Source organism: Choloepus didactylus, chromosome 16 (assembly GCF_015220235.1).
Source record: "Choloepus didactylus isolate mChoDid1 chromosome 16, mChoDid1.pri, whole genome shotgun sequence".
Taxonomy (NCBI): Eukaryota; Metazoa; Chordata; class Mammalia; order Pilosa; family Megalonychidae; genus Choloepus; species Choloepus didactylus.
Window position 1 is genome coordinate 31,801,652 of NC_051322.1, and position 15,088 is coordinate 31,816,739.

At 55.6% G+C, this 15,088-nt stretch overlaps 1 protein-coding gene across 4 annotated transcripts in view; it reads right to left on the bottom strand.

Moving 5' to 3' along the window:
- Positions 1 to 7,099: 7,099 nt before the first annotated feature.
- CTIF (cap binding complex dependent translation initiation factor) overlaps positions 7,100 to 15,088 on the bottom strand; it is a 320,346-nt gene continuing 312,357 nt past the window's right edge. For all 4 annotated transcript variants that reach the window (XM_037805811.1, XM_037805810.1, XM_037805809.1 and 1 more), the window contains 2 exons: positions 11,528 to 11,581; positions 7,100 to 9,809 (listed from right to left, as the gene is read on the bottom strand). In XM_037805811.1, the coding sequence (XP_037661739.1) occupies positions 9,594 to 9,809; positions 11,528 to 11,581 (270 nt within the window). In that variant the 3' untranslated portion in view covers positions 7,100 to 9,593. The remainder of the gene's footprint in view (positions 9,810 to 11,527; positions 11,582 to 15,088) is intronic.

Here is a 15,088-nt window from a genome sequence, read left to right on the forward strand (position 1 = left end):
CCTCTGGGGAGAGGCCTCGGTTTCCTCACCTGTAAAATGGGAGGGGGACTGGATGGGCTCTAAATTCCCGTCCACATCCTGACAGCCTAAGGGATTGAGTGATTTCCAGGGAATGGAGGGCAAGTCCTGTGCCTGGAAGGGAGCTGCCCCCGGAGGCCTTTCCTTTCACAGACCCTCAGAATTAAAGGGGTCCTCGCCCTGCCCCTAAGGAGAGACGCCTCTGGCACCGTTCCCGAGGGGGCGGCACAGCTTCTGCTTGAACACGGCCAGCGATGGGGGTCTCCGCTGTTGGGCCGCTGTGGCTTCCAACACATTCTTCCTCCTGTTGTGGACCCCCGTCTGTCTTCCCGGCCCCTCCCTCCTAGTCGCAGCCTCTCCAGGTGTCTCCCTTGGCCCCTCGGACACATTTTCCTCCCCACGTTCCCCACTTCGGTCTGTCCGGACACCCTCCCCTCCACCACCTAACAAATGAGCCTGAGGGAAGGAAGGCCTCTGGTGAGCAGGACCCACGGCCTGTCCCTTGAACATCGCGGGGCCCGCAGCATCCATTGCCAGGTGTGGTGAGGGCCCAGCCACTGGGGCCCCCTCTGAGGACGCCCTGTGTCCAGGAGGAAACTGGAAGTGGGGCCTGCACGCCTCTGCTTCCCACCCCCCACTGCTCAGAGGCCAGTCAGCCTGGGGTTTCCAAACCTCAGCACAGGTTCACGTGTGCACACATACGCACACCCCTGAGAACCCCCATGTACCCAGGTTGTGTCCCACCTAAGGGTGCCCGGCCGAGGGGGCCATGGGGGAGGGCTGTGTGCCTCTGAGGGAAAGGTGCTTTCTCCAGTGGGCACGGAGGCCCTGTCTGGGCTAGTCAAGGCTCTGGCTGCCCCTCTGGGTGCAGCGCTGGAGATGCAGAAGGGACAAGGTCAAGCTTGTGGTCCGTGGGCATCTGCTACCTACACGCTGATGGCCCTATACAGCCAGCACAGCCATGCAGGAGTGGCCCTGAGAGCTGTGGGAGTATGTAGGGGGATCCTGTAACCCCAACTGGGGGGGGGGGGCAGGTCAGGGAGGGCTTCCTGGAGGAGGTGGCACCAAGCAAAGGTGCCTACCTGTATCTCTAACCTCTATGACTCCCTGCATGCTGAGGCCTGCTCTCTCTCACCATAAAGGGAGGCCTTGGGATGCCCAGAGACTGGGCTTGAGTCCCCAACCAGCCATCCCAGATCACCCAAACCCCAACCCATCCACAGACCTGTGAGCAAGAGCTGAGAGCATCTGTTGCACGTCTCTGGGATTTAAGCTTGTTGCTTCCACAGGGTTGCATGGCAATAGTTAATCAGCACAGCCCTGAGCGCCCATACCCCCAGGCTATGTGCCCACCTCCCCTTCTTCAGCCCTGAGGCTCCCCCTTTTTCTCTGAGCTGAGCCCCTAGCGGTGCCCACTCCTGGCCCTGCTCAAATGGGACAGACCTTGACTCTGCAACCAGGCTGTGAGTCCTCTCCCTCCCATTCTGTGTCATTTGAGGCCTGTGTCCCTATATATATATATATTCTGCTGGGTCGCCAGGGAGTCCAGGAGCCTGAGCTGAGCCCCCTGCTTGCCCCTGGGAGCTGGAGGTGAGGAGTGGCCTGAGGGCCTTGTGTCTGCTAGGCAGCCAGGTCTGGTGTGGGAAAGGGGACAGGAAGAGGCTCCCAGAACCCTGGCCTACCCCAGGGCCCCCTGAGCAGGCCTGCTGTGCAGGGAGAAGACTCCACTGCATTGAAGAAAGAGGCTGTGGGCTCTTGTGAAAGGCCTCATCTGCGCTGCTCAGAAGGAAAGTCTTGCAGAAGCCCTTTGCACACTTTTCACTGACATTTCCCCCAAGAGGCACAGAATCACACGGGAGATTATTGGGGTTGACACAGCGTTTATCCGAAACCTCCACTGGTTAAGCAGTCTATAAGACAAGAAGTAAGATTTTAGTTTGCAGAATTGTAAGATTCTGTGTATGTATATAGGTATCTTTAAAACAGGATTTTCAAGGCTTTAATAAAACTTCTGATTTTTTTAGGGAAATGCAATAGAATACATTTGTTTGAAGCTTTCTAGTTTGCCTCACTCCCCACCAAAGACATCCCTCATTACCTCTAGCCTCGGTAGGCATTTGGTTTTCATCTGGCTTGTCCTGGGAAGGGTTGGGGAGCAGTTGTCCCTCCTCACTAGGTCGTGGTTAGTAATGGGAGGGTCCCTGGAGAGTGAGGCTGTCACCACGGGAGGGTCCGAGCCAGGTGCTACTGTCTCTGCAGCACAGTGGATGCCCTGGGCAGGGGTGTTGTACCAAGACATGCCCCGAATTGGGGCCAGGCTGGTTGGTGGCTGTCTGTGGGTTCCAGCAGATGTGGTGTCTTCCTTCTCCTTTGCTTGTTTCCTGACAGCCGTCAGAGAGCAGGCGGGACCCACAAAGAGGTGAAGCACACCCAAAGGGCCCAGGGTGGGGTGACATGGCTTGGAGGCGGGGAGCACGGTGGCTGAGGCACCATCCTCAGAGTCAGCTTTGCTTCAGGTCGCTGAGAGACCCTGGCTGCACCACCTGAGCTCACCTGTAAAGCAGGCCAACCACCCTCAGAGGGACAGGTGTGGATGAGGGGACACAGTGCCATAGTGCCTAGGACATCGCCTGGGGTGCACGGTGGGTGCTAAGGGATGGGGACCAGATGAGGCAGAGGCTGGTGGGGGTAGGAGGAGGCCTAGCCCTGACAAGGACCGGGTGGGGGCACTCGGTGACAGGAGCCCAGGCTTGTCTCAGGACGAAGGCAGCAATGGCCTGGCCTCTGCCCCCTAGTCCGTGACACGGGTCGTCACTCTGCCTCTCTGAGCCTGTCTCCTGTCTTAAAACGGGGTGCAAAGCATCTGTCCCTGGCAGGGCTGTTGTGAGGATCAAACGAGATCATCTGCTTGAAAACTGCAATGCGCCATTTAAACCTACAGTAGAGTTCTCTCAGCCTCAGTTTCCCCAGATGTAAAATGGGTCGAAGGATTCTAGTCACCTCATTTGGAGGTCTACGTTGAGACTAGAATCAGACAATGTGGGTGAAGGGCTGTGAAAGGGAGAGCTGGGTGACCACCTGGGCTCTCCAGGGCCTGAGTCTCCTTGGCAAGGTGAACCCGGCTGCCCGGCTTTCCTCCAGACAGGGGCAGAGGCGGCTACTGCAGCTGCACCCAGTGTGGGCCAACTGCGTCCCTGGGGAGACAGCGTGCAAGGTGCGAGCTGCCCTTTAGACGTGCCCCCTGCCCTGGGCCTCCTGGGGGTCAGGAGGGCAGCAGGGAGAGGAGGGGCTCCTTGCTCAGGTGAGACGTCCATGCAAGGCGGCCTGACCACCAGGCAAGGCTCCTAGGGACCAGAGGACTACAGGGGCCCACGAAGATGTTTTAGTTTCTTTTAAAATCAGAGTTTAAAAATGAACTTTCAGGTCAAAGAAAGTGCTTTGATGAGTAATATTAATATATTCATCTTTACCCCAATGTACTCATAAAATACAATTTTTTTATACATGTTTTTTCTTAATGGAGGAAGGGGCCTGTAAAGGCAAAAGTACCCAGGGCCTGTGAGTGTCAGAATGGGGCCCTGAGCCCACAATAGCGACTCACAGGATCCTCTTCCAGCCGTTGCAAATGTCCTGAACAGCCTCATTCCAGTCAAGAGGGCAAACCCCAACACTGCAAACTATGGTGAGGGGTGCAGCTACAGGGCCTGCTGTTGCCAGGGAGGAATTCTGCATTGCTCTAACAGTTCTCTGTGGTCATTGCTGTGCTGTGTGCCTGGAGAGGTGGACGGAGGCTCTCCACCATCCCTTCTCCGGCACCCTACTGAGGGTACGGCACCCCACCGAAGGTACAGCACACACAAGCCAGTAAGAAGAGGGGCTCCCTAAGGCCAGAATTCTGAAAATGTTGGTGTGTGTGCGTGTCCCATTTTGATATGTCGTTTGAAAAGTTCCCAAGCAAATTGGAGATTGACCCCCACCTCTTGACATGCCCCATAGTGGGGCCGCTCCTCCATCCCCTTGAGAACCACGGGCTGGGGTGAACCTGAAATCCAACGGGACAGTTTGCACATATTACAGCACCAAGCTTTGCAACACTGCCCCATTTCCTCCCCATCCCCACCCAGTGAAATCCTTTGGCTTGTGCTATTTCATCACGCTCCCAGTTTCCCCAGCACAGAAGAAACGCTGGGTAGCCGGCCCATGGCAGTCTCAGCAGGCCGCTGGCCGCTCCTCCTCTGGCTGGCTGGCGGGAGTGCCAGGGGCAGTGCTCTGCAGCAGACAGACAGAAGGACACACTTGCCTTCTGGGCCAGTGGAGAGGGCACTTGGCTCGCACCCTGGCCCCTGCTCTTTAACTGACCGGCTTTCGGCTCTGGGTCAGCCATGCTGCCTTTCTAAGTCTCGCATGGGAAGTGGGAATTTAAAACACTCGTTTGCCTACTTTGTTGGACCAGCTGAGACAATTTATGGACGGCCCGTAAGCACGGGGACCTATGGGAATGAGAGAGCACTGAAAAAGAGCTGACCTTATCTTTTCCTTTCACCTTCTCAATCCCTTCTCTTTCTGCCACCTTTGCCTAGGTGCTTAAAGGGCACTTATACGTTGTGTGGGTGTATTTTCCAGCTTATTCATCCAAAAATAAAATCTTCTTTCTCCCTCTTAAGCCCCGCCTATATACCCCAAGATAAATGCAACCCATCTTCAAATGGATCCATGACAGCAGAGATGGTGAAATGCAGGGTTGAAACACATTATTTGGATGATGTATTTCTTAGTATTTAGTGCTTTGGAGCCTTCTGGAACCAGGACTAAAGCACCCAGGAAAATCTCCTCTCCCTTAGGGTGAATAATGCTTGGTAAAATTCTCCCTTCCCCACCCTCTTTTCTACCTTCAGACACCTTTCATTTTGACCTACAATTTCTGTTTCTACTCTTTTGCATTTTAGTAAAAAAACCTTGGTTTCACAAATGTGAGCAGTTGTTTAATTAAAGTGTGATCTCCTTCCACCCAATCTGTGTACTTCTGGGTGTCCCTGTGCAGTGTCACGGTGGGGTGTGACTCAGTAACGGGCAGTGAGCAGACCTCAGCAGGCCCCTGGGCTGCCCGGTTGCTGCCTCGGCCAGGCCAGGAAGCATGGAGAGGGTGGCTGCTTTAGTTGTCACCCCGAGGAACCGAAAGACTGGCAAGTTCTAGCCAGAAGGGATCCCCAAGGAGGAGCTGTTACCAGGAGGCAGTGTCCCCAAGGACTCACCATAGGAGGGATTGTGCAAAACAAGAGACATGTCATCACAGGAAAATAAATCACTGGGACCTTTTGGGACCCTTTGATGAAAGACTTGTTTGACCAACCAAGACTGGACAGACGCTTGCTGTCTAGAAGCCGCTTGGCCCGAGTCTCAGCCTTCCTAAAAGGAGTCATTGCCAAATGCCACAGGGACATTTCTGGGGAAGGGGTAGGTTTGGGTGACTAAATATGCAGCAAACTAAACCTGCAGTTTGGAAGCATTTTCTCCAGGACTGGCCTCATCCTATCCTATGCCTGGGATGGGCCACAGTGCCCAGTTTTAGGTGACATAAGTTTCCTTTCCCCATGTAATCCTGGACCACCCCTTCCCAAACTCCCCCAAGCCCCAGACCTGCTCCCCACCCTGGCTAAACTGTGGGGAATCTTCTCATCAGCTCACTGCCTGGGCAGGGGCTCCTCTGAGGCCCTGCCACACACCAGCTGAGGCACAAAAACCTGTGGGAGAGATTTCCTTTGCTGAGCATGCCAAGAAAACAGATTCAGGGCAGTTTTGTCTTTTGGTGGTGTTTATTTTTTTTTAAACCCACTTGGAGTTTGGGTTCAGCTGGAAAGCAGGACACACAGAGGGGAGGGAGGGAGGGTGGTCGCCTGAGCAGGACCCGGCTGCAGCTTTGGCGGGAGGCCCCAGGCCCCTGCCCCGGGGAGGTAGGCCCGGCATCCTGTTGGCAGGTGGCTCAGGCGAGGTGGGCAGCCCTTCTGTCCGAGTGTCCAGACAGCAGCGCTGTCTTCTCTCTGACCTGCGTCCTCAAAGCCCAGTCAGAGGTTGCCCAACAGAGCGCCGGCAGCCGAGGGACACGATTCCCATGGGCATACCCCAGGAGCCCACTGCACGCGGAACACAGGCCGGTTCTGATGCCAGATAACCGGCTCGGACTTGGGTTCTCAGAGACCTGGGTCTCCGGGGCTGCTGCTGGTGGTGGCCTGGCTGTCCAGCCCCCGTCCCTGAAGCTGCTCAGGCCAGGAGCAGTGGCTCATGTCTCACACCTCCCACCCCAGAGAAAATAAAATAAAATAAAAATTAGAATAAATACCGACTCAGCCAAACGTTTACATTTACATGGGTGGACAGGACGATCCCCAAACTTTAAAGGTTTACAGAGTGTTAAGGAAGGACAAACAGACGGACACTGGGGTTTGGGGGTGCACATTCCCAGTGCAGGATGGTGGGGGTCCTGGCCTCATCCAGGGGAGGTGGGGAGCCTTGCTGGGGCCGCGGTCCCAGAGCTCAGGCCAAGCCCCGAGGCTGTGGGGAGCAGGGCTGCGGCGAGGGGCCGTCCTAGAGGAAAACAATGACTAAGGCGTCCCAACTGGCAGGGGGGACGGAAACAGGATCAACATCAGATGGCTGGACTTTGCCTCTCCAATGCGCCAAGAAAACCGCGGGCGAAGAGGGAAAACAACACGAGCCTTAGAAACGCCATCTCCAGCTCTGCTTCCCACCGAATACATTCAGCGGTCAGCCTGGCCACGGCCCGCCTCACTCAGCAGAGGGGGGTCGGCCTGGCAGGGGGCAGAGGTCTGGGAGGCTCCCGTTTCTGCTCCCCAGTTCCTGTCTGAGTCGCCCCCCAAGGGAGGCTGCCTCAGCGGCTCAGATTTTCGGCTTTACTGTTGTTTCCTTAAAAAAAAAAAATTTTTTTTTTAATGTTTTCCCTCCATGTCTGAAAAAGTAGCAGCAACTACGTTTAGAAAAACAGCTTAAATTGTTATTCGCATTGGCCAGGAAGCACTTTCGAGCAACAAAATAAACTAGGCAAATCGTATGTCTGGAGCCACCGTTGACACGACACGTAATTAAAAATATATTTATATATGTGTACATATTTATATCTTGCTTCTTCCACACTCTAGTTCTAACAGTCAAGGAGGGGGGCCGTTAGGAGGGGACCCTGGGTTCCACGTGCTGCTCTGAGACCCGCCTCGCTTCTCCAGGGAACACCGGACCCGTCCGCACACAGTGATCTGGAGCCCCCCCAATCCCTTCTCTGAGTCCCAAAATGGGTCTGGGAGACCCTGCTCCCTTGCCTCCTCTTTGATCGGAGCCCCTGCTCCTGGGCCTCTCCCTTCTTCCTGGGGCCTGCTTCTTTCCCAGCAGATGCAGGCACGCACCGAGGCACACACGCATGCACACACCACCAGGGAGGGAAGCCGGCCCCAGGCCCAGGCTCAGGCCCGGCTCGCTGAGGCTGCAAGTGAGCGGCTGCTGTGGGCTGGGCTGGCGGAGCACGCAGGAGCTTGATTTCCCTGGTGTCCCTCTCTGAGCATCCCCACAGCATCCCTACTCTTCCCTCACGGCCTCCTGTGGGGCCGCTGGGATCCTGGGCCCCAGGTGCGGGCAGAGGAGGGAAGGCAGGGAGGGAGGCTCAGGAGAGCCAGGGAGGGCGGAGGCCAGGGCCGGGGGCAGCACGGGCTTCTTGGCAGAGGCTGCTGATCCCTGTTTCAGGTAAACCTTTGCCTCCCAGACCATGTCCCCAACAGGCTCTTTCTGGGGACGGGCAGCCCCGGGATATGGCTAGTGGGAAAGCCAGCGAGCACTGGGAGCCTTCTGCCCACCCCACCTTGCCTGCTCTCCTAGACTCAGAATCCATAAAGGGGGGCCTCCCCATCCGTCATCTCCAGGAGGGGCCTCCAAGATGACCTGCAGAGTAACTGGCCACAAATGAGGAAGCAGATGGGCTCTGATGCCATTTTCTGGGTCCTTTTCAGAATGTGAGCTCCAGACCCTAGAGATGGAGCTGTGTGGACACTAGTAACGATCCCAAAGCCAGCCTCCCGGAACCCGAACTGTGTCTTCCCCTCTCACCTGCAGAAGAGGGCTGCTCCCCAGGACATGTCCTTCTAAGACATCCCAGCCTCGTTTCCAGCCCGGGAAGTTCCGTCTGATGACCCTGTCTATCTAGCTAGCTACAAATGTCCCCATCGTGACGCCACGAATTCACTCCCTCCCCAACAACATAGGCCCACAGTCCCCAGAGCCCACGCCAGAGCACCCGGCCCGCGTGCAGCCAGGGCAGCTGACAAGGCCCATGCAGCTAAACCGCGAATCCCGGGGAGCCAGGCTGCCCCGGCCCCTCTTCTCCCCAGTAAGTGCTTGGGGCCAGGGAGGCCTACGTGGGGAGCTGGGAAGGATCACCTGGCATTTTGGTTTTAATGTTCCAGCCTCATTCTGGGCCCTGTTTGCCACCAGACCCTGGGGCCAGGACAGGGTTTAATGCAGCTCCAGTGGTGACAGTATCAGCCCTTTGAGAGAGAGAGAGACTAAAACGAGAGAGCTGAGGCGCTGCAGGCCAGTGGCTGGGGAACACAAGAACCCAGCGGGGACCCCCGCCAGGGCAGAAGTTTCCAATTACCCTAATTGGCTACTGGCACGCCGTCTGTGGCTAGATTCCTCCCAGAGGGGGCCCGGGTTTGATCTCCCACTAATCAGGGGGTCCTCGCCTTACTCACATCACGGGCTCTTTTCATTGAGAAAAGACTTCAAAGCAACCAACTTTTGAAAAACAAAACACAATAAAACAAAAGAGTGCAAATATAACTGCAAACTCCCTCTCCCCTCCCTGCTCCCGACCCCCTAGGCCCGAGGCTGGGGGAGGGGCCGAGGAGAGGAGGGAGAGAAGCCGGGAGGGTGGAGCGTGAAGGCTACCGGCGACACGACTCGCCCCCAGCTCGCCCCCAGCTCGACTGTGGCTGACAAAGACCGTCAATTACGGGCGGCTGGTGGGGACCGTGCCTGCCTTTGTCGTCCCCAAACATCTGCTGCACGTCGCCTCCTGCCAGTTGGCGACGGCGGCCGACAGAACGCGGGAACAATGCGAGCCCGTCTCCGACCCACTTTCCAGCCTTCTGAGGTCCTCTCGGACCCAAGCGGAGCCCCAGCGTGAGAGGCTGCCACGGCCTCTGAGGAGTCAGGGAGCTGCAACCCCTTACACAAAGCCCCTGCGGAGGGCGCGTTTTGTGGGAGGGAGAGTGGGGGAAGCAGGAGTGAGGATGGGCCAGAGCCGGGACCACCATGGAAAGGAGCATGCTTTCCTATTGGTGTGAGCAGACGCATGCTCGGGGCTGGGGGCTGGGCTCGGATTTGGGTGGGTGGGGGGCTCCTCTTAGGGGTTTCGTCCTTTCCCCTGCCTGGCTGCAGACTGGCTGCCGATTCTGCCTGCCGTCCTCCCCACTTCTTTCTCCCACCAGGACCACCCCTGTCCTCCCGCCTGTCCATCTGGCCCTGTGCACCAGGGCCCCAGCTGCCCGCGGGATGCCTGCCAGTCCCCCTGGCTGTCAGGCTGTCAGTTTCTGGATGGTTCTGTTGTAGTACTGCGTGATGGGGGGCGTCAGTGGGTTCCAGCTGTTGGCGTGGAGCTCGATGACCTCCAGGAGCAGCGACCGGGTCAGCATCGACTCCGAGGGGCACAGCATCTTGTCGCGGGCACTGGCTAGGAGCTCCGTCATCATCTCAGGCAGCTGCTCCTCCAGCAGCCGGCCTGTGCTCTGTAGCTGCGGCCAGAGAAGCAGGAGTTAGGAAAGGACTTGGGCTCCTAGTCCACCTCTGTTAGGTGGACTGGGACAGGGACAGGGACAGGAAATAGTTGAGTTGTCTTAGGAATGTACAGATTGGGCCACGGGTTAGGGAAAGAGGACAGGAAGGCTTGAGGATGGAAGTATGCAACTGTGAGATCCCACATTAAAACACCAATCCACAAGAAGGAACAAAAGGGACCAGAAGATCACCTGTGCCCAGGGCTCAAACAGGTCCTCACCAAGAACAGGCCATTCTCCCCCTCATCCAAGAGACCGCCTCCTACAGGAAGCCTTCCCTGACTAATGCCCACCCTACAAGATGGCTCCATGATCTGCTCCCTTTGGTGATCTGATAGCACTGTGTTGATTTTCACTTGCTAGGGTGTCTCTCTGGAAATAAGCTTAGGTTATTATTACTTGGGTAAGTCCACGTGGAACCTGAGAGCCAGGATGAAGTCTCCTATTTTCCTCTTCCCATCTCTTCTGCCCCACCCACCAGCCCCCAGAGCTGACCTCTGCCCATACTTGTGACACAGAGGGGAAGGAGAGAAATATGACCTGGGGCAGAAGGTCCACCAGAGGGCCTGCCCTCCTGAGAGGCCCCCGATGACCACGAAAAACCCCTGATGGGAAGGAGCCCCAGTCTTTCTGAATCAGCAACACCTTGGTCAGCAGCCTCTGCAAGTCCTTGCCACATCATCTCCGTCCCCATCTCTGTGCCCCAGCCTTGGCTCACCCATTTTCCAAGGCTCTCCCTTTTTCACAAAGCCTTCCGCCCCTCTGCAGCCCACGCTGGCTTGCTCTGCACCCGCTTACTCTATACACTGCTATCCACTGTGTGTGTGATCTAGTCTTAACTAGACCAGAAGCTGTCTGAGGGCAGGCCCTCCACTTTCTCCTTCTCCCAGTCTCCTCCAGCTCCCAGCCCACGCTGGGTAGAGCTGAAGCCCACGGAATGAACTAGAAGGCTGAGTGACTGTCCCATGCACCCATGGCTGCTGTGGGGCTCCAGGAACTTCCAGTCTCTGGCTCCTTGGGAACACTCTTTGCAGCCAGGGCAGACCTGGAGAGCCCTGCTCCTGAGCACCTGACGTGTCCTGGTGTTCTCGTGCTGGGAGCCCCTCTCCTCTTCACACTTCTTCTGAATGGCTCTGGGCTATTATCTGAGGACAAAGATTTGCCCCAATGACGGGGCCAAAGCAAAGCCTCTGAAGGGAGATCCCAGAGGAGGTGTCACTGGGCAGGGGCAGCACCTTGGGGACAGGGAGTGGGCAGTGCCAATGTGGAGGGCTCAAGCACCAGTCATCTTCCCCAAGCCCCCTAACACCAAAGCAAAGAGAGATGTCCGGGGCAGGGGCCAGCTGGAGTCATCTGTATGGACAGCCTGATCCAAGAGTAGGTGGTCTTTGGGGCAGAGAAAGCAGACAATCTGTCCTTCCCTCTGGAGAACCAGAAGTCCTCTCTCTTTCCATTCAGTGCTCAGATGGTCTCACGTCAGCATTTATTCTGGTTTAGAGTTGACAGTTCTGGATGCAGAAGTCCCTGTCTACTCGTGAAGCCAGCCCTCTGGCCCTGCTTGGTGACTCTTTCCCTGCACTTGTGGATATATCCACCCACCCCGGCACCCCACAATCTTTAAAGGGAGAGGGATGCATTGTGTCTGAGCCCAGCGACGTCTACGCCCCACCACTTACCTCCATAGAACAGCAAAGGACAGCATCTTCCTTCACATCCTGAGATTGCAAGAGCTGTGAAAGGAGAGGGGACAGGGACCCGGCTGAGGGACGGCCCTCAAGCCCAGCCCTCGGCAGTGCCCGCCCTGCCCTGCCCTCATTCCACACCCAGCCCCGATGCAGCTGGTGAACCAAGGCCTCCCAGGGCTGGGCGAGAGCGACAAGGTCGGAGAGCAGAGGCAAAACCGTGCAGAAGCCAGCGGCCCCTCTGACGGGATCTGGGCAGCTGGAGGACAGCGGCGACGACGCAGTGTGGACTCTGGGCAGGTCAGAGGCTGAAATGGGAGGCGAGCGCAGAGAAGGGCGGCAGCTGGGTTTGAAGGCAGAGGCGAGTGTGCTTGGCTCATAGGCTGGTAACAACTGGTCAGCGAGAATCCCCAGGGAAATGAAATGAGCTCAAAGATGTCCCTGTTGGTGACGCCCTACGAGCCAGGAGGCGCGGTCATCAACCCAGGTGCTCCCCGACCCTGACTACAGGAGGACTTCAGCAATCAAACAGTCATCTCCCCCCGATCAGCCGCTTAAACTTTCAAAACCATGACTGTGTCGACTTCCCTAAAGGTGGGAATTGCTTTCTAACTGAGGCCTGGGCCAGGCCACTCATCCCCAGCTCTGGCCATGTCCCGTCCTGGCTTCCCTCTACCTGCCTTGTCTTCATTCTCTCAATCTCTGTCTCTCTTAAAAATTGAAATACAATTCCCGTAATAAAAATTCAAAGCATTAACGTGTTTAATTCCATGGTTTCACGTACACTCACTATATTGCACAGACTTCACCATGATCTAAATCCAGAACATTTCCATCACTCCAAAAAGAAACCCCGTATCATTAGCAGCCAGTCCCAATTTGCCTCTCCCACAGCCCCTGGCCGCCACTAGTCTCCTTTCCATCACTGTGAATTTGCTTATTTTAGATGTTTCATATAAGTGGACTCAAACAATATTTGCCTTTTTGGGCCAGGCTTATTTCACTTTGCATAATTATTTCAAGGTTCATCTATGCCATGTCATGTATCAGAACTTCATTCCTTTTTACAGTTGCATAGTACTCCATTGAACAATACAGCACATTTTGTTCATCATTCATTGGCTGGTGGATGCTGGGTGGTTTCCACCTTTTGTTTATCATGAATAGTGCAGCTATGAATAGTTAGGTACGAATTTTGTGTGAACATGTGTTTTCAGTTCTCTTGGGTAGCTGGCTGGGAGTGGGATTGCTGGGTCACAGGGTATTGTTTAGCTTTTTGAGGACTGGCCAGAGGTTTGTCACAGCAGCAACACAGTTATCCATTCCTACCAGCAATGTTTGAGGGTTCTGATTTCTCCACAACCTTGATAACCCTTGTTATTTTCCATTTTTAGATTTTTTATTGTTTTGATTAATTGTATCTTGAATCCCCAGGAGCATGTGGCGTGTTGACCACTTGACTGCTTGGAACTCAGGGGATGGCATCAGGGAAGCACTAGTGTTCTGTGCCCTGCAAATCCCGCTCAGCGCTCCTTCTGCTGTTCCTTTGTTAGCTAATGCTTCTCCTCCAACCCCAAGTGTAGGCGTTCCCCCATTTTGTTTGTTCCCCAAATATTTATCCTGAGACCTCTGCTCGCCTCACTCTTGCCCCTTTGACCGTTACAGCTCTTGGGTTGTGAGTCTTGGCCGTTGCCCTCATGCAGCCCGGACTTTTCCACCCCTGTTTTGTTCTCTCCGGGGACACGGGGACATTATCTTTGCCTCAAAGCAGCTCCCCCTTACTTCCCAGCTGAGAACTGTGGACTTTTCCTTTTCTCTTGCCCCCCCACTGCCAAGGAGTCACCAGGCTCTGCTCATTTTTCTGGGACATGCATCTGGAACATTTCCAGTTCTCCAAAGATGAAGCCTGGCTGTTCCACCTGTGGAGGACTGCCTGGCCTTCTGACGTGTCTCTCCCTCCCAGAAGCCCTCCCGCCCCTTCTGAAGACCTAGGGGGATCTTCCACCATGTCCTGCTCAGGAAATGCTGGACGCAGAGGGGACTCTGTCACGAGGCAAATCAGCAGCTGCCGGAGTCCCACGGCTTGTGTGGCACCATCGCTGAGCCCCAGGGTCCCAGGCAAGCCAGACTGAACTCCCAACCCACAACTCAAGCATCCCTAATAATGCTTAAGTCACTTCACAAATGGACATTTCATCTACATAAGTCTTTGAACTATATGCAGTAGGTGCTCAATAAATATTTGTTGAATGAATGAAAATAAAAGTTAAATTCTATGTGAAACATGAGCATATCTTCCCCTCAACTTTCATAGACGCAAAGACCATTTTTTAGACTGTCTGACATCAACATGGCCTCCCCAGTCCCACACAGATGCTAGAGCTCCAAAACCAAATGGCAAGTGACACTAGGGTGGCACTTCAGAAGCAGCACAGAGCTACCAAAAAAGAAAAAAATATATATTGGTGGGTCATTTATGTCCCAAATATTTGTTGAGCACCTGCTTCCGGCCCTGCCCTGTTCACAGCATGGAACAAAGACACGGTCCTGCTGCAGGGAGGCTGGAGATGCAGAGAATGAACCCAGTGGGGATAAGTGCTGTGATGAAAATGAAACTGGGTAAGAGTGTCAGGGGCGCTGGGTGGTGGCTAGGGTGATCAGGAACGAGGCATGGGGAGATGCTGGGTGAAAACAGCACAGAGGGCAGGCTGGGCCAGTGGAAGGAGGGCATGGAGGGCAGCCCAAAGTGGGACTAGAGCAGAGGGGAGAGCTGTGAGAGGTGAGGTGGGGGAGACCCTGAAGGCAAGGGTAAGACTCCAGATTACTCTGAGCAACACGGAAGCCACTGCAGGGCTCTGTGCAAAGGCAGGACAGGGCCTGGCTTATGCGCTACGTGGCCAGCTCTGCCTGCTGTGGGGGCGCAGGGGGTAAGGGTGGACAACGGGAGACCAAGCTGGAGGCACAGCAGTGGGGGAGGCTGTGACGAGAGTCAGGTTTGCACACCTGTGCCTCTGGGTGGGGTGTGGGAGGCAAGAAGGCTCGGGGAGGATTCACAACTTCTACTTCGGGCACCTCCTGGGATCCAAAGCCCAATGTTTCACCAACCTCCCCTCCCTGGGACGAAGGCCCCAACTCCACAGCTGGTGTGCGTGTTCTACCAACTTCCCCATCCCATAGGAGGCCTCCGTTCTGGGGAGGCTGCTCTCCACACTCTCCGCACCGTCAAGGCCCAGCTCTCTTCCCACCATCTCCTGGGAACCTTCCGGAACCCCCGGCCCATGGAGCCCCCTCCCACCCTCACTCCTAGAGCGCTCCCTGGCTCTACCACCCACTCAGGACGTCACCAAGTGAAAAGATATTTTCCATTGTGCACTGTTGGCTGCCTAAAGGCAGGGACTGGGCCACATTCATTTCTGCTGCCCCTCTAACACCCAGCACAAAGCCTGGCAATAGAAGGTGTCCACTGGATGCTGGTTCATGCGATGTATGCTTTCTACTTTTTTTTTTTAATCTTTTAAGGGAGGGTGGGGTGGGCCTCCTCGTCAAGGTTTGTGG